The sequence below is a fragment of the Oncorhynchus kisutch genome, linkage group LG6 (genome assembly GCF_002021735.2).
Source record: "Oncorhynchus kisutch isolate 150728-3 linkage group LG6, Okis_V2, whole genome shotgun sequence".
In the NCBI taxonomy this organism is placed as follows: domain Eukaryota; kingdom Metazoa; phylum Chordata; class Actinopteri; order Salmoniformes; family Salmonidae; genus Oncorhynchus; species Oncorhynchus kisutch.
In genome coordinates this window covers 67,996,425-68,024,410 of record NC_034179.2, presented here as the reverse complement: position 1 = coordinate 68,024,410, position 27,986 = coordinate 67,996,425, and the positions used below count along the sequence as shown (strand labels likewise).

The window sequence follows — 27,986 nt, the reverse complement described above, 5'->3', positions numbered from 1 at the left end:
TGCCAGTTAGAGTATATTTTGTGTAGATCATTGACAAAATATGACAATTAAATCATTTTTAATCGCACTTTGTAACACAACAAAATGTGGAAAAAGTCAAGGGTTGTGAATACTTTTCAAAGGCACTGTATTTCTAACATGCGTGTGAAAAAGAGACATACTGTGTAAGATATTGCTAAATACTGTAGATCATTTTGCTACTAGCACATATATTCATAAGAGACAGATCAAGGAGTTTGTGATTATTTTCAGAGATTCACCAACTACACAGCTGCAACCTGCTGCTGAAATCGCAATCTGTAAATTAGTCAGACAGACCAGAGAATAGATAGATTCTGTGTTGATCCTAAACCTATATTTACACAAATTACCATTCATTTCACAATTGCAGCTATGTTCCATGTCTGACCTGCAGGGCAAATATATGTATTGACTCTCAAGACACCCTCATGAGAACAAAAACAAAGTCAAATGCTGATGAGGCTCATTATTTGTTTCAGTACTTCCCACCCGTTATAGTTTGTTAGTTTCTGCATTAGGGGGACTACAGGGGAAAACACTTTTGTTTGTTTGGTGTTAAGGTTCATTCATCATAAAGACATTTCTCCAGCCTATTATATTACAGAAATACCTCAGGACCAAAACAATACATGTGATAAAAACGCACTTAAACACAAGGAGAGATATGATTTGGCTGAATGCAGATACAAACGACAACGACGCCTTGGGGAGGACACAGTGCTTTTACTAATGAGAAATGTAGGTGTTGGAATGCTGCCTATCCTGACTTGACGTCATAAAGGAGGATCTAAAGTATGTAACACATGGTGCTGTGACTGTCATTCATTTGAGGTCTGTAGGTGTATGTGTAGGTGTTTCTCTCAAAGCTGTGGCTCAGCAGGGAGGTAGGTCCCTTCGGTGTAGTTAAAAAATAAATAATAATAATAATAATTTTTAAAAAGCAGGCAATTTCACAGTGCAAATAGCACCATCAAGCAAACTGTACTTGAGCCATAATGTAAGCATGAATGCAAAGTAAGGGTTGATATTAGCTTCACTTTCTGATGTGCCTTTCTGGCCTTGGTCTTGTTCTGCTGATAAACTGGGTCAGATAGGCTGTTCCTTCAGAAAGTATTCATACCCCTTGACTTTTTTCCTCAGTTTGGTCAGAGGTCCAGCTCTAGGCAGAGTACTTATGTAAATGAGATTTTGCTGCATCTAATTTTCAATACATTTGCAAAAATTTCAAAAACATGTTTTCACTTTGTCATTATGGGGTATTGTGTGTAGATTGGCGAGAAAAAAAAAATCCATTTAGAATTTAGGCTGTAACAACAAAATGCAGAATTAACACTATCAGCTTTAGTCAAGATGTAATTCACAGTGGTAGCAAACAGATTCTCAGGGCGACAGAGAATAGACTAATGGGGCTATAGTGCATACAAGTTTGACAGCTTTTCTATACTAGTTTAAGCATTATAGTCAATCTATCATGTTATTGTTCGCCAAGATATCTAGAAACATAAAGAAAAAAAATAGCCAAGTATCAAGGAAATGAAGTTGTATTTTATCCATTAGACAAACATTTGTAAAACCATAAAATAGACAGAAAGAAATATACAGGATGTGCATTTTGAAAACAGAACACTTAAAAAAAAAAAATTAATTACTCAAATTTGAAGGGGGGAAAAACCAGGATAACGAAGACATGGTATCTTGCTGTGACACTTTCATAGATGTAATAAGCATAACCGATATCTCAATTCAAGTCCTTTTCATTGTAAAATATCTTCTTGAAGACAATGGTAGTTGTATTGAGGGAGCTTGATGTCTTGATGTTGATTACGAGCCTGCTTGGGATGCTCTTCATCAAAAGTTTTTGTAATGCAACAACCTGAAAGGTAGTTGAGAAAAATAAACCAAATTCTAATTCTAATATTTTGTTTATTTATTTGTATCAATGATGATTTTTTTTTTCTTTTTCTGCAGTCCGAGAAAAATATACACAAAAAAAAAAAGAAGGAAAAAGAAGAGACTCACCTGAAGAGAGGGGCATGGCCCTTGTTGTTGGCCAGGGAGAAGAAGCCGCTGTTTGGGGAGAAGTCCATGCGGTGGGCCCTGTATATGGTTCTCCTCTGGAACATGGGGAAGTTGGAGAACACTGTGAAGCTGGGGATATGAACCTGAAATGAGAAGGGTAGACACATGACACTTGATGACAGTGAAAGAGTGACATGGTTTTACTTCATTTTAAATCAATTCAAACTGTATTACTACCCAAGTCATGCTGCGATAAAACCTCTTATTTACAAGAGACCAGGTGTAGCTGTAATGATGACAAAGACAACATTAGGTGTGTGTGAGAGAGAGAGACTGACCAATCGGGCAGCCTCGTCGTCAGCCCTGGAGGCGATGGCCAGGATCTCGGAGGTGGGGTTGAAGCGGAGAAAGGTGGCGGAGGTCACCAAGTTCATGATGGCCTTCAGAGGCTTTGGGTTGTTCTGCCGCATACACTCCTCCTGGGAGTACACGTTCACCACACCTGCCGCTGACCTGAGATAATAGAAACGGTAGAAAAAGAATGTGAAAAACTTGTCTGCTACAGGTATACTATATGAAAAAATATAATTGGGTTTTTCCACAAAATGGGTGCCTTTTGCATCCCTTTGATATTTTAAGTAGAAATTGTGCACAAGTATTACATTTTAAAAGCCTGTTATATTAAATTAGGTGCCCTTTTACTTTAGACCACATGGAGAATTCAATAAATCTGTTTTTTTTATATGAATAAAGACTTGCTTACGTGCCAAAAATTCTGCATTTTGACATGTCCCTCCGTCAACCATGTGTCACCTCTAGGAAGATTTTAACCCACTTAACCCAAACATTTCTTCAAGTTTCACCATCATTCTACAACACTATTTTGTTAAAATAGATAAATGAATCACATTAAATAAATTACATCTGTCCTTCATTTTAAGATCAACCATGATACTTGAACTGAATTCTCATTTTAATATAGTGAAACTATTCCTTTAGTCAAATCAGAATAAAAGCAGGTGAGATGGTTCTACTCTTTTTGGCCATTTTCTGGTGTTTTGTGGTGGAAAACTGAGCGGATCGAGCATAACATGTCAACCCTGTTACCCATGGATAGACAGGCTAGACATGTTAACTAATGTTCTTTTGTGAAGCTTGCATTTAATGAACACTTCCTGTTGCACAAAACAAGATTCCATTCCCCCTGTCACGAGGAAATGTACGGCTGATTAAAGATGAAATCGTCTACCCTGTTACTTTATTTGGCACAAACTATAATTGTTTTATTTAAACGCTTAGTGGGAAAACATGTTTTTTTTATTAAGTTGAACGTGCTCTTTATGACAGAATGTTAACATTTGTTACACTTCTTTAAAAAAAAGACACTTAATTGGTGGAACGACCCAACTATCCTGAAGGTTTTGTGGCAGAATCATACATAAAAACAAACAAAAAAAAAGACATCTGAAGCAAGACAAACAGGACAATACACAAACAATGGTTTGATCACAATCGCTGCTGAATCATATCAGCAAGGAAATGGTTGAATGAATAAATGAGCTACCCACCAACAACCTTATGTCACAAAACGATGGGGAAAATGTTGAAAACAAAATGGCTGACTCACCCGCAGGCCAGATACTGTCCGTTCTTGGATGCAGCCATGGAGGTCCCACTCACACAGCCATCATCTGTGAACCTGTTCAGGCATTTACTGCTCCTCATGTCCCATATATACACCTCACCCTCCTCTGCAACATCAAAAAGGTTTAGTACATACAGGTACCCATGTACAGCTTTAAAGGTGCAATATGCAGAACTCAATCTGCCATTTATTTTTGCTAAAATGCTAATAGTTCACCTAATTTCAGTTTGACAAAACAAGCAGAGATCACCAGGGCAGTGGTCACCTTGAGTCAAAATACAAGCCAAGATCTACCGCTCAGATTTGTATTTTATTTTTAAACATGATAAAAAACAAAAGCCTGAACCATTAACCTATTAAAAACTGTTCTGTAGCCATTAGGTTTGTAGTAGGCTATATTTTGGGGTGGCAGGTAGCCTAGAGGTTAGATCGTTGGACTAGTAACCGAAAAGTTGCCAGACCAAATCCCCGAGCTGACAAGGTAAAAATCTGTCGTTCTGAACAAGGCAGTTAACCCACTGTTCCTAGGCCGTCATTGAAAATAAGAATTTGTTCTTAACTGACTTGCCTGGTTAAATAAAAGGTCAAAATAAAATATGCCCAATACTTTATCACTGCATATTGGCTATGCTTGAATTGCCCTGCTAATGTTGTTCTTCTCAGACCATTTTGAAATTATATTTCAAAATTGTAGGTATATGATCACACTGGTAATAGATCATTTGCTGTATTACTTGAGGCACAGCTGAGTGAGCATAATCATTTGCTTTTATTTATTTTACTGGACTGATGACCTGGATCTGATGGTCAGTCTGAGGGGAAGGAGAGAGCAGTGGTGAAACTAATTTCTGCCTCAACCAATTCATGTTGTTTATCCCATGGCCAGTTAGTGAAATATTACTCTATATAAAAAAAAGAGGCACACCGCTAATAACACTTTGCTATGCAGTGTGAGTGGATGTAGGGAGAATGCGTATTGACAGTGCTGAATAACAACTTCAACATGAACTTACTGATAAAAAACAGTCATGGTTTTAAAAGTTTTGAAATCTCAGTATCAACTTTGCTGTGCGCTCGAGGCTTCTTTTTACCGTCTATGGCTTGAAGAAACTGTGCATACACAGTGATCTGAGCTATCTGATTGGCCAGAGGTAGGCCTGTAGGTGCACTTGATTTGCTCTTTGGGCCTGCCGGGTAAGTGGAGTTCTACCTTCAGACACATGATATTTTTCAAAATGGGAACACTTTGCCTTCCCAGTGTTAGGGCTGCTGAATCAAGTGTACCTACCACCAACAGCACAAAACAAATACAAAATAATAGGGACACAAGGATTTATCGTTGTTGTTTTTTTACAGAAATGTTTGGTGACCGACTAGGACCACTGAGAATCATTGGACCATCTCTGTTAAATATATTTTCCATAAACAAAAATATTGTTTGAAGCTTGTTTGAAGCTGTACAAAACCAAAAGTAAAAGCATAGAAATATAGCACATACAACAAATCTACTGCTTCCAAAGAGAATGACAGATCTATAACTCACATTTCTATGTGAATTTGGTCAGCTCGCCCAAAAGGTCACATATTGCAGCTTTAACTAAAATCAACTAAAAAAGGTTTTAGGATGTGATTGGGTTGCTAGGCTGTGAGTCTTCTTAGACCAGGGTAAAAACCCACCTGAGTTGGTGAAGACTTTGCTGCCGTCGTGGGAGAAAGCCACTCCTGCGATGTTTCCGTTGATCTTCATGCTGTTCACTACCTCCTTAGTCTGAAAAAACAAACAACAGTGAGAATATACAGACATTTAGGAAATGCATGTATGCACCGGATCCAAAACGGAGTCTTGTATTTTGATCCATTTTGGTTGCATGGTATACCAGGTATTTGCCATCTACAATCACCTACCTTCATTGTTAACACGTGGAGGTATCCGGAGGTGCCAGTGAGAAGGAGGGATTCTCCATCAGGGGAGACTTCAAACTCTTTCACTCTCTGTTCCCTCAGACCTAAGGGACAACAATATTTGTTACTGCACTCAATCACACAACCAGTCACTCACCCACTACCCGTTTAAAAAAATAACAGTCTGGCTGAGAATATATAGTGATTTTATCTTTAAACCAATCACAGAACACAATAATTTGCTCGGTAACAAGTAAATACCTGCAGTCCATTTGAGCAATACGTTAGGAGATAAAGCAGTTCCCATTCTTCATTTCCCCCGGTCACATAATGTTTCATTTTGAAGCTTACCGGTAGTTCCCAGTCACATGGTGTTTGGTTTACAAGCACACCGATGAGAGACTGGAGCCTTGTGAGTCACTCAATGTTTTGCACCACGTGCGAGGTGATCTAGGGGCGGCAGGTAGCCTGGCAGGTAGGAGAGTTGGGCCAGTAACCGAAAGGTTGCTGGATCGAATCCCCGAGCTGACAAGGCAAAAATCTGTCGTTCTGCCCCCGAGTAAGGCAGTTAACCCACTGTTCCCCAGGTGCCGTTGATGCCCGATTAAGGCAGCACCCCGCACCTCTCGGAATTAAAAGGGGTTGGGTTAAATGCGTAAGACACATTTCAGTTGAATACGTTCAGTTGTACAACTGACTAGGTATCTCCCTTTCCCCTTGTTACACAACTAAATGTTTGCCAGCTAGATATCAAATAAAATGTTATGTCACATGCGCAGTGAATTGCTTAAAAAAGTGTTCACTCAAAACAAATAAAATAGAAAAATTACAAATAATTAAAGAGCAACGATAAAATAACTAACAAGGCTAAACACAGGGGGTACCGGTACAGAGTCAATGTGCGGGGCCCAGGTTTGTCAAGGTAAAATGTACAAAATCTGAAGAACATACGCACATCCAGGTACTTTCCACGGGTGCTGGAGTTGTAAGCAAACTCATGGAAAACAGAAAGAAAAACGCTGCACACTGCTGCTCATGCTCCCAGGTAAGGTCCTGGATGGCAGGAAGATTGGCTCCAGTGACGTACTGGGCCGTAAACACTACCCTTTGTAGTCCCTTGCGGTCGGAGGCTGAGCAGTTGCCATACTAGGCGGCTGTAAAACTTAGAGGATCTGAGGACCAATGCCAAATCTTTTCAGTCTCCTGAGGGGGAATAGGTTTTGTCGTGCCCTCTGTCTTGGTGTGTTTGGACCATGACAGTTCGTTGGTGATGTGGACACCAAGGAACTTGAAGCTCTCAACATGCTTCACTACAGCCCCGTCGATAAGAATGGGGGCGTACTCAACCCTCCTTTTCCTGTAGTCCACGATCATCTCCTTTGTCTTGATCATGTTGAGGGAGAGGTTGTTATCTTGGCACCACACTGCCAGGTCTCTGGCGACCTCTCTATAGGCTGTCTCATCGTTGTCCGTGATCAGGCCTACCAACGTTTGTGGTCGGCAAACTTAATGATGTTGTTGGAGTCGTGCTTGGCCATGCAGTCATGGGTGAACAGGGACTACACGAGGGGACTGAGCATGCACCCCTCGAGGATTAGCGTGGCGGATCTGTTGTTACCTACCCTTACCACCTGGGGGAGGCCCGTCAGGAAGTCTAGGATCCAGTTGCAGAGGGAGATGTTTAGGCCCAGGGTCCTTAGCTTAGTGATCAGGGCAATATGGTGTTGAACGCTGAGCTGTAGTCAATGAATAGCATTCTAACATTACTTTTGTCCAGGTGGGAAAGAGCAGTGAGGAGTGCAACAGAGATTGCATCATCCGTGGATCTGTTAGGATGGGATGGTATGTGAATTGGAGTGGGTCTAGGGTATCCGGGAGGATGCTGTTGATGTGAGCCATGACCAGCCTTTCAAAGCACTGCATGGCTACAGACGTGAGTGCTACGGGTCGGTAGTCATTTTAGGCAGGTTACCTTGGTGTTCTCGGGCACAGGAACTATGGTGGCCTGCTTGAAACATGTTGGTCAGGGACTGGTTGAAAACATCAGTGAAGACACTTGCCAGTTTGTCAGCGCATGCTCGGAGTTCACATCCTTGTAATCCGTCTGGCCCTGCGGCCTTGTGAATGTTGACATGTTTAAAGGTCTTACTCAGTGCCATCAGAGACTCTGGGTTCGCGTCCAGGCTCTGTTGTAACCGGCCGCGACCGGGAGGTCTGTGGGGCGACGCACAATTGGCCTAGAGTCGTCGGGATTAGGGAGGGCTTGGCCGGTGGCGGGCCAAGGTTAACCAAGGTTGCCAGGTGCACGGTGTTTCCTCCGACACATTGGTGCGGCTGGCTTCCGTGTTGGAATGGCGCTGTGTTAAGAAGCAGTGCGGTTGGTTGGGTTGTGTATCGGAGGGCGCATGACTTTCAACCTTCGTCTCTCCGAGGCCGTACGGGAGTTGTAGCAATGAGACAAGATAGTAGCTACTAAAACAATTGGATACCACGAAATTGGGGAGAAAAAGGGGTACAATTCAAAACAAAAAAAACAACACAAAAAAAAAAGAAAAGAAAAAGGTCTTACTCACATCAGCTGCGGAGAGCGTGAACACACAGTCGTCCGGAACAACTGGTGCTCTCTTGCGTGTTTCAGTGTTGCTTGTCTTGAAGCACGCATAGAAGTCATTTAGCTTGTCTGGTTCGCTTGTGTCACTGGGCAGCTCGCGGCTGTGCTTCCCTTTGTAGTCCGTAATAGTTTGCAAGCCCTGCCACATCCGACGAGCGTCGAAGCCAGTGTAGTAAGATTCAATCTTAGTCCTGTATTGACTATTTGCCTGTTTGATGGTTTGGAGTAGGGCAGAGCAGGATTTCTTATAAACGTCTGGGTTAGAATCCCACTCCTTGAAAGTGACAGCTCTACTCTTTAGCTCAGTCCGGATGTTGCCTGTAATCCTTGGCTTATGTACTGTAGTGGTTTCAGGGGTTGTGTGGTGGATGGACGTTATGTGCCTGCAAGGTTTCTTTGTTTTCTGGCTGCCAGGACCATGGACAGCTCAGAGGAAACTGCCAGACTGCAGTAGAACAGCCACACCTGTCTCCAGTTGTAATTAGAGACTAAACGGCAGACAGATAAATCCAATCATGGGCCTCTACTTAACCATGCCCTGGGTTTGTTTCTTTGTCTTTCCTTTGACCCAGGCAGGTGAACGAGGAGGCGGCTATTGGAGAGACTGAGCATACGGTGGAGGAAGTGGTTTACCGGAATAATGGAACTGGAGATTTCAACAAGCAGTGAACCCCAAAGACCAAGATTGGAGGACCTTTCACTGGTGACGACGTATTCACTTTGATTGAGTTTTGTATATCAGGAACCCTGCAGGTACCTGAAAAAATAAACCGTGTTAACCCTTCCCATGGACTGGTGGTGTGTGTTTGTATGTGTAAACCCTGCCTTACCAGATTATGGCGCCGAAACCGCCACAGTACGTACGGTTACTGTGTGGACGACATCATCGATGCACTTATTGATGAAGCCAGTGACTGATGTTATGTACTCAATGCCATCGGAAGAATCCCAAAACATATTCTAGTCTGTGCTAGCAAAACAGTCCTGACGCTTAGAATCTGCGTCATCTGACCACTTCCGTATTGAGCGATTCACTGGTACTTCTTGCTTTAGTTTTTGCTTGTAGGCAGGAATCTGGAGGGTTGAATTATGGTCAGATTTTCCAAATGGAGGGAGAGCTTTGTACACGCCTCTGTGTGTGGTGTACCCTCTAGTTGCACATGCTAGTAGAAATGAAGTCAAAAGGATTTAAGTTTCCCTGCATTAAAGTCCCCGGCCACTAGGAGCGCCGCCTCTGGATAAGCATTTTCTTATTTGCTTATGGCCTTATACAGCTCGTTGAGTGCGATCTTAGTGCCAGCATCGGTTTGTAGCGGTAAATAGACAGCTAAATAAATAGTGTGGTCTAAAGCTTAACATGAGATACTCTACCTCAGGCGAACTAAACCTTGAGACTTAGTTAATATCAGAATTTGTGCACCAGCTGTCATTGACAAATAGACACAGACTGCCACCCCTTGCACGGAAAACCCTGCCAGCTGTATGTTATCCATGCCGTCGTTCAGCCACGACTTGTGAAACACAAGATATTACAGTTTTTAATGTCCCATTGGTAGGATAGTCTTGATCGTTTATTATCCAATAATTGCATGTTGGCTAATAGGACTGATCCACTCGCTGTCAGATTCTTACAAGGCACCCCGACCTACACCAACTCATTCAAGGGTTTATTATTTTTTACTATTTTCATCATAGTTGAATAGAGAAGACATAAAACTATAAAATAACATATGGAATCATGTAGGAACCCCAAAATGTGTAAACAAATCCAAATATATTTTTGATTCTTCAAAGTAGCCACCCTTTGCCTTGATGACAGCTTTGCACACTCTTGGCATTCTCTCAACCAGCTTCAGCTGGAATGATTTTCCAACAGTATTGACGGAGTTACCACATATGCTGAGCACTTGTTGGCTGCTTTTCCTTCACTCTACGGTCCAAATCATCCCAAACCATCTCAATTGGGTTGAGGTCAGGTGATTGTGGAGGCCAGGTCATCTGATGCAGCACTCCATCACTCTCCTTCTTGGTCAAATAGCCCTTACACAGCCTGGAGGTGTGTTAGGTCATTGTCCTGTTGAAAAACAAATGATAGTCCCGCTAAGCGCAAACCAGATGGGGATGGCATATCACTGCAGAATGCTGTGGTAGCCATGCTGGTTAAGTATGCCTTGAATTCTAAATAAATCACTGACAGCATCACCAGCAAAGCACTGCCACACCACCACCTCCATGCTTCACGGTGGGAACCACACATGCGGAGATCATCCGTTCACCTACTCTGACTCAAAGACACAGCGGTTGGAACCAATCATCTCAAATTTGGACTCATCAGACCAAAGTACAGATTTTATCCGGTCAAATGTCCATTGCTAGTGTTTCTTGGCCCAAGCAAGTCTAGTGGTTTCATTGCAGCAATTCAACCATGAAGGCCTGATTCACGCAGTCTCCTCTGAACAGTTGTTGTTGAGATGTGTCTGTTACTTGAACTCTGAGGTATCATTTATTTGGGCTGCAATCTAATGCACAGTTAACTATAATGAACATATCCTCTGCAGCAGAGGTAACACTGGGTCTTCCTTTGCTGTGGTGGTCCTCATGAGCCAGTTACATCATAGTGCTTGATGGCTTTTGCGACTGCACTTGAAGAAACTTTCAAAGTTCTTGACATTTTTGCATTGACTAACCTTCATGTCTTAAAGTAATGATGGACTGTCATTTCTCTTTGATTATTCTTGCCATAATATGGACTTGGTCTTTTACCAAATAGGTCTCTTCTGTATACAACCCCTACCTTGTCACAACACAACTGATTGGCTCAAACGGATTAAGGAAAGGAATTCCACAAATTAACATTTAACAAGGCACACCTGTTAATTGAAATGCATTCTAGGTGACTACCTCACAAAGCTGGTTGAGAGAATGTCAAGAGTGTGCATAGCTGTCATCAAGACAAAGGGTGACTATTTCGAAGAATCTCAAATATAAAATATATATCCGGCGCCATTAAATTCCATTAGAATATATCTTATAACTATTAATTGAACCGTCTAAAATGTGCTAAATACTCTGCAGTTGTGCATTTAGTTTGCTAACTTACAGTAGTTATATAGCTGGTTAGCTTCTTGCAAAAAACAAGCTTCTCCTGGTAACAGCAAAGAATGCCCTCCCGGATCAAGAGCCTTGCCGTCCAATATTTGTTTTGTGTGTGCAGCAAATTGTGAGTAGTGTTTTTTTGTTTTTTGTTTAACTTTGAGCGGGGATGTCTGTCCTGCAAATAACTTAGGTCAGAGACTGTATCAAATTTGACTTGGTAGCATTGCTAACCTTCAGTTTACAGAGGCTCAGTGGGGTTTGTGTTCAGTGCCATTATTGCCTTATATCCTGGGATGGCACAAGGTCAGTATGAAGAATTGCCAATCTCAATATCCCCCAAGCCTAGTAATAAAAAAGGCTATGTCCCTACCTAACAGCCAACGGGTTAGATTACTACCTAACAGCCAACGGGTTAGATTACTACCTAACAGCCAACGGGTTAGATTACTACCTAACAGCCAACGGGTTAGATTACTACCTAACAGCCAACGGGTTAGATTACTACCTAACAGCAAACGGGTTAGATTACTACCTAACAGCAAACGGGTTAGATTACTACCTAACAGCCAACGGGGTTCTAGTGACTCCTCATTGCTTCCTCCTCCTCACCTCTGACAGTGTGGACTGGGATGACCTTGCCCTCCATCATGTCGTAGATGTAAAACAGCTTGTTCCTGAAACTGGTGGCCACCACCTGATCCCCGTCCACACTGAACTGGGCCTTGTGCACCGGGAACTTCTCCAGGTGAATACTCTGAATCTTAGGGTTGGTCTTCCCATCAACCTGGAGAGGAAGGAGGGACATTTAGAGTGAGGTGGAAGGTAATTCATTAAAGTACAAACTTGTCTGTTAGTGTGCGAAGCTGTCATCAAGGCAAAGGGTGGCTACTTTGGTAGTCCATTGAGAGTTTGTATTTTATTGGGGCGTATAGTTTGTATGGTCAAACAAAAGACCTGGAGGATATTATTAAAAGCATATAGTCCCAACTGGCCCGTTTATGACGTTCCCTATACCATGTCTCACGATGACAGCCACAAGAATACCTGAGAGAAGACTGAAGCTGATGAGTAAAATGAATACCTGGAACAGAGAGATGGACTGGTCGAGCCCTGCTGTCATGACAACCTGGGCGGAGGGGTGGAACTGCACCGTGGTCAGCCGGTCCTCAGACGGCCGGTCGTTGTTGGCGTGTAGGCACTTCTTCATCTGCAAGAGAGTTAAATATTTCCAGCATAAAATGTACTATAACATGACGTTGAAAATACTCTATTTTACTTAACTATGGATGTCAGCTAAGAACAAATTCTTATTTACAATGATGGCCTACCCCGGCCAAACCTGAACAACGCTGGGCCAAATGTGCGGCGCCCTATGGGACACCCAATCACGGCCGGATGTGATACAGCCTGGATTCGAACCAGGGACTGCAGTGACACTGAGATGCAGTGCCTTAGACCGCTGCGCCACTCGGGGGCCCACTATTGTGATATCGATTGCGAAAACCACATGATCTAATACTGGAAAATGTCATGGTTTTATAACTCCCAAATCTCTAAAGAACTCTGGTTAGAGTCCCCATTTGCAGTCAGAGAGAGAGCTGGTTGTTTTACTCAAACTTAATCTCAAATTTAGTAGTGGCGAGATGATAGGAGAACAGAACTCACCCGTATGATTCCTTTGGGAAGACTGTCGGATGAGCCAACAAAGTTGCCTGTCTTCCTCATCAGGTCATCTCCATCCTCATCTTCATTATCAGAGTCATCTTTAGTTTTTGAAAATAGACACATCTTTCATTGAAAAGACACAAATGTATACAATATACACCAGGGATCATAAACTAGATTCAGCAGCGTGCCAATTTTTTCTTGAGCGGATGGTCAGGGGGCCGGAACATAATTACAAATAATTTGTAGACTTCAAATTGACCGCAAGAAGCCCAAACATATATACAATGTTATTAAAGCAATCATTTCAAACAGTCTATACCATGAAAAGAGTAGGTGTTCATAATGTTTTGTACACTTAGTGTGTATCTTTTATGTGTGGGAATACTTTGGAACAGATTTCCAAAATTAAATCACTTGGAGCTGACTTGGTGTTTTTACAGTCTTATGTTAAAAACATTTATTTTTATAACTTCAGAAAACATGGAGGGTGAAATAAAATCACCAAAATTTGGCCCACGGTAGTCAGTTGGGGGAACCCTGCTATATACCCTCTCATCATTATATAGTAGTGTCATGTAATTATTTAATCAGTGTTTAAAAATTCCAATTATATTTATCTGTCTGATACCCAGAGGTTGTAAAGTTCTGGTCTTAAATAAAACAGACAGAATTCCCAGCTCACAATTGATCAGATCCCAATTTATTTGCGAGAGCTCTCAAGTTCACAAATACATTCCTTCTTATACCATCTTAAACTACGCACATACATACATGAGTCTAACCACAGTTTATAACCCCTCAGCTGACAGTTCCAGGCTCCCCCAGACACCATAACTCTGGAGGAGCCCTCCCTGTCCTCTCTTATCTCCACATACTTTCCTTTCTTCCTAGGTACATGCCATATAACCCCTTCCTAATGAACAAACATTATTAAATACTACAAGACAGGGTAGAATTCTTGCCAGTTATAGTGGAGTATATCTCATTTAGTCATTGATTTAAAAAAATCCCATAACAAGTAGGTCATCATCAGTGAGGGGCATCTCTCATAACATATTACATGGACCATAGATGTTGATTACCAAAATGTGAGTTTACCTTTTTTCTTATTCTTTTTCCTGACTTTTGACTCTGCCCAGGACGGCATTCCACCCATTGCTTTTTGGAACCTGGCAAAAATGTGTTGGAAGTGTGAGTTTGAACCACCAGATCCCAGTGGTATTTACTCCATGGCTGTGTTAACTAACATCCACTTACTGTTCTTTCATCCTCTGCTGTAACTTCTGTTTGGACATCTTGGCCTCTGCGTCACTCTTGGTCAGGTCTCTACGGAACCGGTGTGTCATGTCCACTCTTAAGAAACGGGAGAGAAAGGTCATGGAAGAATAAACATAGTGACGTTAACTGCTAGGGATGTAACCGCTCACCGATACGCATCAGTTCCCGGTTCAAATGTGTAAGATACAAATCGATCTGAATGGATCATGCATCGGTCAGAAAATCGATTCAAACGTTTTAAAGTGTCAGTTCACTAAAAAAAGGTTTTTCTCGTGTTCCTTTCTTTCTTTCTACCTTCCAAAAATGCCTCTGATCTTTTGTGAAAGCTGCTGCGTCCTCTCCTTCAGCGTCAAACTAAGCATGTAACTGCGTTGACAGTCATTGACCTACAAGTCATTTTGCATGCCACACAACCCCAAGCAATGTCAGTAGCCTACTCAAACTGTGCGCTGCTGCTTCGCACGCTGACCAACAACACCTCGATCACACCGATGGCGCCATTGCATTTTGGTACACCGGAAGGTGAATGTTGAACTTTGGGTTGCACACACCCAGATGATGCTGCGTACCATTTTGCTCAATGACTCTGTAGGTGTGATCGAGGCTTAACAAAAGTTCAACATTCACCTTCTGCTACCACTTCTGTCAATCTGTCTATGCAAAAAAAGCCCCCTAATCTGATAGTGGGTTGGTAGATGCCCACTAGACTTCCTTATGGCTCAGCTCAGGTGACAAAATACACCATAGACATTTACACACACACACACACACACACACACACACACACAGGTCAGCTCGAACAGATCCAGCTCAGAGAGGCCCAGCCCATGATCTCCATCAGCAGCAGATTTGAATTTAGAAGGGAAAATGAATGTGTTTATGCAACAAATGTTGTAGCACCAAATCTTATCGCATCGATTTGTTCTTCTCATCAAACCAAATCGTTGCAAACTAAAACGTGTCATTCCTGCGAGTGAGTGCTTGGGTTTACATGACTACAGCTAATGTAGTAACATGAAGTGAGAAGCATTGCACATGATGATGCTGAAAAGAAACAATAAGACATTGTCGTTGCAGTCCCAGGTACTAACTCTTCCTCCAGATCATCATTATCATCCTCCCACACTGCTGTCCTGGTTGTCTGAACCGTCAGCCGTGCTTCATCCTCTACATCAGATTCGCTGGAATCGTCATCATCCAGAAGTGTGGCACCGCCATCCTCTCTGTCCTGTTGACAAGAAATTGATTTGATAAAAACTGACTGCAATGAAACTAAAAAGTAAACGATATGTGACAGACGGATATGACACTGGAGATTAGTCTAGTATTAGTCTAGTCTAGTACCTGGTTGTAACTAACTATTAATCAATATTGGGATTTACATCTATGCTATGCTGACAATGTGACAACAGAATCCACTGAGAACCTTGGCAGGCAGGGTCATTCTGTATGGAATCAGGGGTGTATTCATTACGCCGACCTTTCGGGTTGGAATGGCAACCGTAAAATTAAAATGAACTACAACTTCCGTTTAAGAACCCAACAGATTTTACGTCACGTTGAAGAGCGTTTGGAGTTGTTGCAAAACGTTTTGTAACAGACGAAACGTTTAGCTACAGAACCGGCGTAATGAATACACCCTAGATGTAACTAATTAATTCCTACCTCCACGAGCCTTTCCACAAGATCATCTTCAGCACCAAAAACAAGATATTCAAGAAGTTTTACAGATGCATCTTCTTCGCCTAAAACAGTCACTGCTTGGGCGTTTTTGTGTCTTTTTAACACTTCTTGCTCGTAGTCAGGCTCTGGTTCAGAGACTCTCTTCATCGTCTCTCTCCCCTTTCTAGAGTGTATACCGACTTTGTCCATGTTTATCGTTTAAACCTTAGCATATGAAACGAATTCTAAATTGTCTCAGGATACACTAGAATTTAGCAAGATTCAGTAGACCCATAGATGTGCTAGCTAGCCTTTTACAATAACATGCCTCATGCGTCCAATGTTTTCCACATGGGCTGGCTGCAACGCTGTGTTAGTTGTGAGCAATGTCAACGCGTGGCTGCACTATTTCACAAAGTTGCAAAGTATGTGCACAGAGAAGAACTCATAGCTCACGCAACGCTCCAACGGTGTAGGTGTTTTATTAGTCAGTGGTTTGAGCGCAGGCTTAGTGCAACATTCACTATCACGTGATTCCTTTTTCTTGACCCCTGAACTCGGAATAAATTGTTTTTTTTTTTCTCTTTACAAACAAACGGTCTCACAAAAATACTTGCGCCCTGTTCTCCATGGGTTGTAGAAAGATATTAAGCTATTGCCTTTGACATTGACAAAAAGTTTAAATGTATTTTGAATGTAATGTTTCTAACTATCTCATCAATCTGTATTTATTTATGTTTTCTTTGAGAGTGTACATATTAGTGTAATCATTGGGTATGTGTGAAAGTATGTGAGAGACAGATACAAATCATACAAAATAAAGATAAAAGATTATGCATAATGGGAACATATTATCTTCATATACAGTATTGGAATTGGGAACTTTTCTATATTTTCAAATACACATCTGTATTCTCTTACATTTCCCTCCTGGTACCCCTCCATCCATAGGCCATAGTTGAGATAATTATTTTGTAAAAATACAAGAGATTTACAGAGGTGATCACAAATCAAACTATCAAAGGGGTGCAAGAGAGACAGAGGGATTATGTAAATTGACAGAAGGAGCTAGGGAACGCAGAAGCTCTAAATAGCAACTGTCAATGGCCCATTTTCAAGCCCACCCTTGGCCCCCAACCAACAGATACCTCTCGGTTTCAGGCTGACCCTAGCCCCTATTAATGGACCCTTCTTCATTCCAAATACTGTATGATCAGCAGGATGATAATAGCTCTACTTTGACCTTGGCAACCTCTCCCGAAGAGCTGTATAGAATATAATGGGCCACAAACCATACCCCTCCCCCCCACTGGAAATGTATGCATCAAAATGTGTTGAAAAAGACACTTATTATATTAATATTGTGCTGCAATGTCATATAAACACATTTTCACCAAGGTCAAAACAAACAAATCTGGTGTCAAATGCCTTCTCAGTTTGCAAGTATATTACATATATTGAAATCATGTACTTAAAACAGCAAATGGAACATAGAAATCTGGTGTGAAATGTTCAGTTGGGTTTTTTTTGCAGATAGGAAGGAATCAAAAAAGAATAAGCAATATGGTAAAACGCATGCAGTGGCAGGTAGCCTAGTGGTTAAGAGTGTTGGGCCAATAACCAAAAGGTCACTGGTTTGTATCTCCAAACTGACTTAGGCACTTAACCCTAGTTGCTCTGGATAAGTGTCTGCTAAAATGCCATGTCAAGAGAGTCTATTAAATTTGACTGCAGACACACAAATCAATGCTGCTAATATGTTTATTAGATGTTGATGGCTAACCCTTTCCTAATTCTTCTTGCAAAAAGCACAGCCCTTGAATGGCTTTGAGATGGCCCTGGAAATGGCCCGGAACATTCTCACAAACAGGGGACGTTTACGGGACTCCTGTGCAGGTGCTGGTGGCAGGTCGTCCTCAAGTTGGGGAATGATTGGGACAGCATGATCATCATCTGTGATAAGAGAACATTGCAGGATCAGAATTGAACATGACAAATGTACTTTCATTCTCTCTGACCACAGTCTAAACCAACCAGACAAAAGGTAATACATCAAAATGACAGCATCTATCATTTTGACTTTGGGAAATGTAAGAGTCGCTACAATGTATGCCTGACAGCTCGTCAAACTCAGTGGCCTTGATCAGAGAAAGCATTATGGGACCAGAGACGAATAAACCTCAGCATTAAACTCAGTAAAGCTGCATTCACTCTAACCACTGGCCACATCTTGGCAATGCATCAAAATAAAACGATCATCATTGTGTGTCGCTTACACAGCGCAACTCGAGAGGTGCTGAAACGCTGCGAAGGCAGCTCCTTTTGAGCGGGGTGGCTCTCTGGTTCCACTCTGCCCTTGAACACCTGTTGCAGAGTAAATTCATCCTTCCATTAGACGCCCCACAATGTCTCACTCTGACCCCATTAGCTTTGGATTCTATTTCAGCTGTAATGAAGGGGAAAAACACCAAACATGGAGCTCCATACCTTGATCCTGACCGTTGGCAACTTTGGGCAGCAACTGAACCTCCGGCCCTGACTCTTCTTCTTCACTCTGGCAGAGGGGACATGACAAGTCTCTGTATCGCCAACAGCTGTAGAAGTGCACCTCACAGGCAATGCGGTGTCAAGGCAGTTGGCATGGAGCTCAGACATGTACTCAACAACAAGGTCACTGGAGGCCTGGCTAGTGCCTGACCTGTGGGTACTTGTGGCCTGAGAGAGACAACTCTCTGACCTGTACACAATATCTGGGGGCAGAAGAGATAAAATAATTAAGCTCAGGTGCATATTTTACAATAATACACAATCTTGAAAATCGAATGAACACAATTGCAATTAAACTATTAAGCTCAATATGAGTGAATCCTACATTCAACAGGAGCTAATCAATTTATTGCATATTATAAAATAAAATAAATGAAAAGTGTTAATTTCACTTACCATGCACATAGGTTGCGGCAGACACATCATCGGTCAACGCGTCCATCGCCTGGCTACTCATCACCATACAAACCTGAGAGGTTTTAGATGAGACATCCTCGTAGATGTCACGGACAGACATCACATGAAGATGATCCTCTTCACCCACATCAGGCTCATCATCTTCTAGTCTGTTCAGAATGGAGTCCAACATCTCTGTGGCAACTTGGCACTCTTCGGTCATCTGCTCGCCCACAGATGAGTGCTCTGAGCCAGCTACTCCGGCTTTGATCACATTCAGAACCTTTGTGAGGATCTTCTTTGCGCTGTGTCGGACTAACTCCTGGCTGACTGCAACTGTTGGGTCTTTGAGGTCATTGTTGGTAGACACTTCCATGTCCTGGATTTTGTCAGCGGTTACATGGGTATCCTGGTGGTCTCGCTCGTTGTTGAGGAGGCAACCAGTGTACAAACTCTTCAGCTTGTCCACAGCTGTGCTGTAAAGTTTCTGGGAGGATAACTGGACCTGTTCCCAGAACTTGCTCCGCTCTGCCCTACTCACCTCAACTGCCTCGTTTAAGTCCACTAGAAGGGACTCAAGAACGTGAGTTGATGCCTCAGCAATGTTCTTTGAGGAGACGTGGGCTGACAGGATGTCCACGGTTAAAGGAGAATCTCTTATGACCTGAGTCACTACCCGTTGTGCCTTGGCAGGGTATTCTGCCATTAGGCTGTCGGTCTGAAGGTCAGCAGAATGCTGCTTTTTCCTCTGTGTGGTCACGTCCTGTGCAGTGAGTGGATGGCTTAGGATAATTGTTTCCTGAACCCTCTCTGATGGTGGGAAAGGACAATCAATGAGCAGGGAGTGGTAGATGGCAGTGGAAGATATTTCTGGGTATTCTCTCACAGCCTCCGGCTCCATGATTGCTGAGGTGCCCTGGAGCATCTTACCAATTTCCAGATTGTCGATGCTCTTGACACCCGACGCTAGACGTGCTAGAAGGTTTCTAGCCATCTGGAGCGGATCAAAGGACTCATCTGAGTTGCTGTCAAGCTCTGTTTTTAACACTTGCAGGACAGTTCTGACTCCCGCTGCTGACCAGACACAGAGCATCCTCGGGTCGGAGTGGGAGCGAGACAGAGGTGAGTGGTTCGAGGGACCACTGCTGCCCTGTGAGGATCTGGATCCCACCTCCAGTTCAAGCTCAGACATGGATGCCTTGAGTTTGACTGCAGCTTTCCGGACCATGTCCCTTGCCACACCATCAATGTCGAGGCCTTCAATCCCGTTCCGGTAGCCAACGCTCTGGGGCCCGGATAATGCCTGGTTCTCTAGATATCCAAGGGCATCCAGGGTATCATCGAGCACCAAATCCACCAAATCACTGGACATGGCAGTGATTCTGTCATGACCTGGCTGGATATTCTGTTCTGTCAGGGACCAATCCCACAGGGATCCGCCGTACATTTCAGCCATTTTCAACTCGACGGCCCTGGTGATCTTCGCCTGAGACAGGTTCAGCAGGTGGTTGCTGCCTGACTGTCTGGCTGACATCCTGGTCCCTGATCTCTGGACCACCAGACTCTGCACCTCAGCCGACACAGCTGACAGGAAGTAGGTGCAAGGTGAGGACACCCGAACCTCATGTCCTGTCTGAGCATCGCTCTTCGCCCTCTGGATGCTGCTGATGGTTGCAACAATGACCTGACCTGCCAGTGGCCCTAGCTCTGTCTCAAGCCTGCTCTCGATCTCCAGGGGGGACTTTCCAGACAGCCGAGTGAGTGCCATCTGTCCCATAATATGGCCATTCATTGTGGTTGTGATTATCCTCAGCATCTGCTCAGCAAATTGACTGCTCAGTGAGCTGATGCTGGTCGAAGGAGCTTCGGCTCCCTGACTGGCACATCCTTTCAGCACAATCTGGGCTAGACTTGCATTTATCTGCTTGATGATGATCTCCACAATGGCCATGATCAGCCTGGTGTCCGCAGACAGAATAATAGGCCTCATCTTCTTCGGTCTCCTCTGGATGGACGGCAGTATGACCTCACTCAGGGACCTGTGGGCGTCTCTGTGAACCTGACTGAAGATAAAGCTGTGAGACAGTCCAAACACAGACCTCAGGGGGTCTGAGCGGGGTCTGTCCCAATCCTCTCTATCTCTGTCCTCAGATGCGGTGCAATATTTTCTTAGGTTGTCATCCTCTTCCTCATTTCCCAAAGACTCCTCTGAGCTGAAGAGGGCCCCAGAACAGAAATATGGTAACAATGACAATAACAAACCTTTCTGGACACAAACACTGCTAACATAATTTAAAAGAAGCAAAGGAATTTTATAAATTAATCAAAAAACTAAAGTCATACAGATGCAGGATCTTAATTTGATCAACAATGTAGGAAATGTAAAACGTGTAGTGTATTTATGGTTTAAAAAGGCTTCTAAGGTTTGTAATTTCCACTTGATTTTACCAACCCCTACAAAAATGTCCAATTAATTATAATCCAGATAATAATCTACATTTCCTGTTGCTGCAGAATTATTTTCCTGCTGTAGCAAACTTAAGATCCCACATGTGTATTCAGTGGAAATAAAACATTTTAGAGAAGTCATTATTTATACACAAGGAAAGGAAATAACTGTTTCAACCATTATGGAGAGGAATATGCTCATACATACAAAATGGGGGAGGGGAAGGGAGTTGGGTTCCGTGTGCTGGCACCAGTTCTAGGGTTGGCGACCTCGCTTGGCCCATGACTTGGCCCAAGGCTGAATCTGATGCTGCGGCATGTGGAGGCCGCTCCCAGATCTGCTACATTGATTACGACTGAAGACCAGGAGGAGGAAGTTGATGATGATGATGATGATGGTGTCCAGGGCAAATCCCTATCCATGCTGAGATCAAGGGCAGGGACCACCTCAGTTGAAGAGGCCTTCTTCACCCATGACAGGATGTTCTTGCACTTAGCATGAGCCTCAAATATGGTGAACTGTAATGTAAAAGAACAGCCGGGAAAGATTGTTCTAAAATCGAACAAGATCTAACATTCACTTAAATCCACCGTCTGTCTACATTGTGCTGTTTGGTGTATGTATTTATTACCTAATCCAAATGACACAGCTTAATTGATTAAATAAAGTTATTCTATTCAACTTCCTCCCACCTTGTTTTTGAGATATAAAGCTTCTCACCAGGTTCTCATTGTCTAGACTCACAGTGCTGACTCGCCAGCTCCTGGTACATTTACTGAGGTTTTGTAATAGAATATCTAGGCCAGGGATGGGCAACTTTTATGGTGCAACAAAAAAATCTGAAATCATCATGAGGGGCCACAGTGGCTCACAGGCCTGCATACCCACATCCATACCCACACATGCAGTCAGAGTCGGCCCTTGCGTTTTAGGGGCCCTAGGCAAAATTGTGTCGGGACCTGCCCACTTTGCGAGCAAATCATTTTGGCGGACCCCCTCTTGAAAGTGGAGAGAATAAAATATAAGTTTTAGTGTTCATTTCTTGCAATTCTTACTTTTACCCATTTTTCTCCACAAATTCGTGGTATCCAATTGGCAGTTACAGTCTTGTCTCATCGCTGCAACTCCTGTAAGGACACGGGAGAGGTGAAGGTCGATAGCCGTGCGTCTTCCAAAACACAACCCAACCAAGCCGCACTGCTTCTTGACACAATGCCCACTTAACCTGGAAGCCAGCCGCACCAATGTGTCGGAGGAAACACCGTGCACCTGGTGACCGTGACAGCTTGCACTGCGCCCAGCCCGCCACATGAGTCGCTAGTTCGCAATGGGACAAGGACATCCCTGCCGGCCAAACCCTCCCCTAACCAAGATGACGCTGGGCCAATTGTGCGCCGACCCATGGGTCCCCTGGTCGTGGCCGGCTGCGACAAAGCCTGGACTCAAACCCAGAATCTCTAGTGGTTTAGACCACTGCGCCACTCGGGAGGCCTAATTTCTACACATTTTGCCCTGCGGCAGAGAGAACATTTTGACATTTTAGAACTACTTTCATGCAATTCTTCTCATTTTGCTATGGGACAGAGAGAAACTCCCCCACAGTCGGCAATTCAACCACGATTACCACAAGTTTAGATAGATGTCCACTAGATTAATTTAGCCCCCCAAAAATGTTTTAGCTAACATGGGCTAATTGAGTGACTGTCAGTGACTGACATAGCAAGAGGAAAATTGCTGATGCAAAACCACATCTTTAAGTTGCACCTTGTGTATTCTACTGTACTAACTGTCAACAGTAAGTTGAGACCACGACAGTTACAAAACAAAATGGATCCGCGGGTCTACACAAGGGGATCTGTGGCCGCCAGTTGCCCATCCCTGATCTAGACTGTGTCCCAAATGGCACCCTTTTCCCTATATAGGGCCCATAGGGTCCTGGTCAAAAGTAGGGCACTATGGAAAATGACACAATTTGGGATGCACTCAAAGTCTATTTTACAGTTTCCTTTATGTTAGAAATTCCAGAGCTAACACTAACTCACCCTTTCATGCATATTCTCAGTAAAAAGAATCCATTGCCTGCAAAAGAGGTAAATAGATGAGTACTGTTAATTATTAAAACTATCTAAACCTTGACCTCTACAGAACTTTCATAGTTTCATAGTTTTTATGTCTTCACTACTATTCTACAATGTAGAAAAAAATATAAAGAAACACCCTGGAATGTGTAGGTGTGTCCAAACTTTTGACTGGTACTGTACAAGTACACTACAAACACACCTTCTGATTGGTTCTTTGGCGGTTGCAGAACATACAGTATAGAGAATAGGAGGCAAGTATGGGGAAGAAAAAGAGCAACCTACTTCTCAGTCATCTCCTCCCCTAAGAATTTGAGTTCTGAGGAGGAGCTTCTCTGGGCCAAGGATAGGTTGCAATGAAAAGTCTGATGTGGCTCCCATGTGTTAGATGGGCCGGCTAAGTCCTGATCACCCTTCTGCATCTCTCTCTCTTCTTCAGTCTCCTGTGACTGAGATGGGCCGGCTGACTCTGTATCAGCATCCTCCATCTCTCTTTCTGCTTCAGTCTCCTGTGACTGAGATGGGCCGGCTGATTCTGGATCAGCCTCCTGCATCTCTCTCTCTGCTTCAGTGTCCTGTGACTGAGATTTTACATATCACCTTCCTCAGACTCTCATTAATTAGCCTACATTATTTATCAAAAGGTTATATAACCTTTGACCTCTGACCCTGGAATCTCTTCAGAAAGTCCTCTATGCATAATGTCACCTTGGTGATCACCTTTACCCAACTACTCACTATTCCTGACTTTGGCAGATGGCAAAACTTATCTTGCCTTTCAAAATGTGTGATATAAAAAAAATCTGAAAAACAAAGCCTACCTCAACTTCTTTCTTCTCCATATTATCACCGGATGTATCACCCCAAAAAATTATGATGCAATTACATTGCAATAAAATGCAGATTAATACATTTTCGACCACCAACAACGCCAACTTGATGACTGAATGGATGGTCAAATGTCTGATCTGTTTCAAACATATGGAAGGCGTTCCATACGAACACGATCACTTATGACGTATTTGATACACGTCACAAACGTAATTGTGCGGTAAATGCAACAGTCAACAGGTGGCAGCAAAATCAACGGTGAAACAACAGATACCAGACTAGACCACTGAGCGTTACAATACTTTTCCAGTCAAATCAATTCTGCCTCCATAAAAAAACGTTGCTCTGCCTCGGACCTCAGAACAGCCATTGTCGCGAGTTGTCACACAATAATTCCCGGGTTCTCAAGCATTATTGCATAAATGCCAACAACAGATACTAGACTAGACACTATTCCAGTCAAATAAAGTCTGCTTCATAAAAAAAAAAAACACATGTCTCGGCCACCACAAGCAGACTTAATTAAAAATGCGTAAAGGAAAATTGTTTCAAAGTGTGTTTGTAAAATGTGAGGCTATATATTATATATTTACACCTACGCCTGTTTACACCCACCCTTTGCAAAAGATACCATTTTGGTTAGTCTGCTGATATCAACCTTTGGTGTTGCGATGGTACATCATTTGCACTTCCCATTGTCAAGACTCGAATATTTGACAGCACATGTCGATATCACCTTGAACTGTTGTGTGGCTCTAGAATGCACAAAATAACATTGGTGATTAATAGGCAAGCAACATGTCAATCCATTTTTGACCTCATCCAAGCCCCACCCATTCACTCGGCAGCCTTTATAAACTAGCTGTCATTAATTCTTGTCCTTACTGATTGTTTCCCTGCCTTGAACGGTTGTCTCCTGGGTCTTCTGTCAGTCTCTTCATCTCAACTTTTAAGGTATGCTACTTGAATGGTGGCGTCACAACTCCATTAATTTTGCATTAAATCACAGCGTTGTATTTTACGCGTCTTATCGTTGTCTATCTATTCCTTTCATGCTTTTAGGAAGTTGGTGGCTCAGTCTCGCTTGTGTTTTGCCTTTCACATTGACTAACGTTAGCCAACTGTTAGCTAGGATGCCACGTAACGGCTTGGTTCTTCGCCCGTTTCTACCCAACTCGCTAGCTAATTGACATGCGTTGTGTAACGCTTAAAAGTTAAGTCCCATCCTAATAGTAAACCAATGACTTGGATCAGTCCTATATTAACTATCGATAGCATGCTATCTCCCGGGGATGTGCATTTCAGTTTCACCTGACGTGATTGGCTTGCGTGGTGTTATCAGTTAATTTACAAAGCAAACTAGTTAAGCCTTGCGGGTTACCTTAAGCCAATTTATTTGTCGCTTTCGTGTTACAATAAGCTCAGTTGTAGGTGGCAAGTACTTGACAATTCGATTTTAATCTACTTGGACTTTATTTCGATTAACGGCAGTGGCAAACCGGGTCATGTGGCATTTACTAAATATGGCTGCTTTCAACAATGGGATGTGCACAAGTTAATTTCTTTAACGTCCTCCGTAGCTCGCTTAGAAAGTTAAATTAATGTCAGTGTAACTCGGATTTGCATTAAATCTGGACATGGCCAGTTAACGTGAACTGCTTTTCGTTGGTCTTTCAAACAATTTAACAATCTCTGTGTAAAAATGTTAACCTCTGTCAAATTCGCTTATCTGTGCGCAGTTCGTATGGTTGTGATTTGATTAGATGACTGTCATTTTAATGTACTTAAGTCGGTAGGTTATTGAATTTCTATTTTAAAAAGCCCAGAAGTTGTGCTTGCGCTAGAGTTTAACACTGCATTGTCACACTGCTGCAGCATCTGGTTGCAGTCGAATGTAGTGAACCGTTCTTTTCATAGATCTAAACATAAAACAGCTAAAGCCTGAGCTCACTTTGCACTACCACGAACTAAGCTACAGTACCAGTAAAACAAACCCCTCGTTTGTCCATTTATGTAACATGAGTTGCGCATTGGCAACGAAACAAATTCATACTAAATACCCCATAGGCATGGAATGGGCATGTGGGAATACTTTCCGCAGGATGGTGATAAGAATAGATCTGTACTGGCCTTGGCCACTATCCCACTAGGTACAGTACATCTGTTCACTCCATAGCAGTCGAGGTGACATTGAAGAGCTGTCAACTGGCGGTACATTGATAAAAGGTTGAGCTGATGTATTGTGCAGAGTGGCCTGGCTTACTCCATCCAATTCAGGGGCCATTTTGCATATCCACAACCACAAATTAGGCAGTTTATTCATTGTTAAAGTGTATTTCACTGATGGCCCACTACCATCTCTATCCTCCTGTTGCAGCACCATGGCAAACACCGAACGTACCTTCATTGCCATCAAGCCCGATGGTGTCCAGAGGGGGCTTGTGGGGGAGATCATTAAGCGCTTTGAGCAGAGGGGCTTCAGGCTTGTGGCCATGAAGATGACCCAGGTATGTGAGTAACTGCATCTTTTCAGAGGTGTGTCTTGTATGGTTCAATGGCATTGAACTAAGTCTTTGTGATTGCAGGCATCTGAGGACCTTGTCAAGCAGCACTACATTGACCTGAAGGACTTGCCCTTCTATGGTGGCCTTTGTGCCTTCATGCACTCTGGTCCCGTTGTTGCCATGGTAACTATCCTCCAGACACTACTCGCAGGCCTCTTCAAAATGCTCGCTCACTGCTAATGCCACCCTGAACACAATACTTCAGTTTCTCTTGAGCAGTGATTGTGATAGAATGTATTGTTCCACTCAAGCCTCAATTTTTACCCTCCCCTTGCGTTCAGATCTGGGAAGGCCTGAACGTTGTGAAGAACGGCAGACTGATGCTGGGAGAGACCAACCCTGCAGACTCCCAGCCCGGCAGCATCCGCGGTGACCTCTGTATCACGCTTGGCAGGTAAGTGTCCGCTGATGCCTGTCCATACAGAATCTCATATGGGAAGAAGTAAAGTGCCAAACCAATTTGAGTAGTGTGTGCGGCATAAAAATGTGTAGACCATCGTTGGCCAGGAATCTGATTAAAATATTCATGCTGTAATGGATTTTCTGTGTAGAGGTGTCTTCCGCAGTGGCTATAGTTCCAATAAACTTAAAGCCTGTTTCACATGATGCTGATTTGCCTTTTGCCATTACAGGAACATCATCCACGGCAGTGACTCCCTTGATAGTGCCAAAAAGGAGATCGGCCTGTGGTTCAAGCCAGAGGAGGTGGTTGAGTACAAGAGCTGCCAACATGGATTCCTGTATGAGTAAATAAAATGGACTTGGAACTGGAACCGTCTTATCGCAAACCATTCTGAATGCTGTTGATCTGGAATTGTTCATGTACCTTGTGACTTGAAGGCACTTACAAATGTAAATAAAAAAACAATCATGAAGTGGAACATGCAAGGCTCGCCTAGTTTACTTGATTAAAGTGTTGATTTCATGAATTGGTATTGTCCTCTGGCTTCTGTTCAGTCAGTGTGGGCCTCTATTGAAGGGGCTTCAACATATTCATAAATGGCAAGGAATGCTGTTGGATATCCTTCACAATTTGCAAGATGTTTACATGCCATTTGTCTAAGGTGTTACTGTTCAGGGTGCCCTCTAGTATAGCTGATTATGCTCTGCTGGGGGGGGGGGGTCTAAATGTGGGTTGACTACCTAATTGGGTCAGGTTAATTCTACAACCATGACAGTTCATATACCTGTTTTCCATTGGGCAAGCCTGACAGGTTTT

General features: G+C 43.0%; 3 protein-coding genes across 4 annotated transcripts; 1 reads left to right on the top strand and 2 right to left on the bottom strand.

The window, feature by feature from the left end:
• Nucleotides 1–41: 41 nt before the first annotated feature.
• Nucleotides 42–16,412, bottom strand: LOC109893271 (U3 small nucleolar RNA-associated protein 18 homolog). Its single transcript, XM_020486408.2, has 13 exons — nt 15,906–16,412; nt 15,332–15,468; nt 14,220–14,315; nt 14,061–14,131; nt 12,960–13,057; nt 12,376–12,501; nt 11,904–12,078; nt 5,591–5,691; nt 5,363–5,453; nt 3,668–3,791; nt 2,379–2,553; nt 2,041–2,183; nt 42–1,894 (listed from the first exon to the last, which is right to left on the bottom strand). Exons 1-13 carry the CDS (start codon nt 16,110–16,112, stop codon nt 1,870–1,872), a joined length of 1,569 nt encoding a protein of 522 aa, XP_020341997.1. The 5' UTR covers nt 16,113–16,412; the 3' UTR covers nt 42–1,869.
• Nucleotides 16,369–24,993, bottom strand: LOC109891905 (uncharacterized). Of its 2 annotated transcripts, XM_020484368.2 has the most exons (7): nt 23,658–24,993; nt 23,337–23,373; nt 21,502–21,812; nt 18,846–21,058; nt 18,390–18,652; nt 18,179–18,266; nt 17,646–17,855 (listed from the first exon to the last, which is right to left on the bottom strand). In XM_020484368.2, the coding sequence occupies exons 1-7, from the start codon at nt 23,924–23,926 to the stop codon at nt 17,692–17,694; spliced, it is 3,345 nt and encodes a 1,114-aa protein (XP_020339957.2). In that variant the 5' UTR covers nt 23,927–24,993; the 3' UTR covers nt 17,646–17,691. The 2 variants fall into 2 exon arrangements, with proteins under 2 accessions (XP_031683110.1, XP_020339957.2); XM_031827250.1 differs by lacking the exon at nt 18,179–18,266 and having other exon boundaries at nt 16,369–17,855.
• Nucleotides 24,994–25,035: 42 nt separating this feature from the next.
• Nucleotides 25,036–27,648, top strand: LOC109893270 (nucleoside diphosphate kinase A-like). Its single transcript, XM_020486407.2, has 5 exons — nt 25,036–25,157; nt 26,581–26,710; nt 26,789–26,890; nt 27,049–27,161; nt 27,400–27,648. Exons 2-5 carry the CDS (start codon nt 26,585–26,587, stop codon nt 27,515–27,517), a joined length of 459 nt encoding a protein of 152 aa, XP_020341996.1. The 5' UTR covers nt 25,036–25,157; nt 26,581–26,584; the 3' UTR covers nt 27,518–27,648.
• Nucleotides 27,649–27,986: the final 338 nt, after the last annotated feature.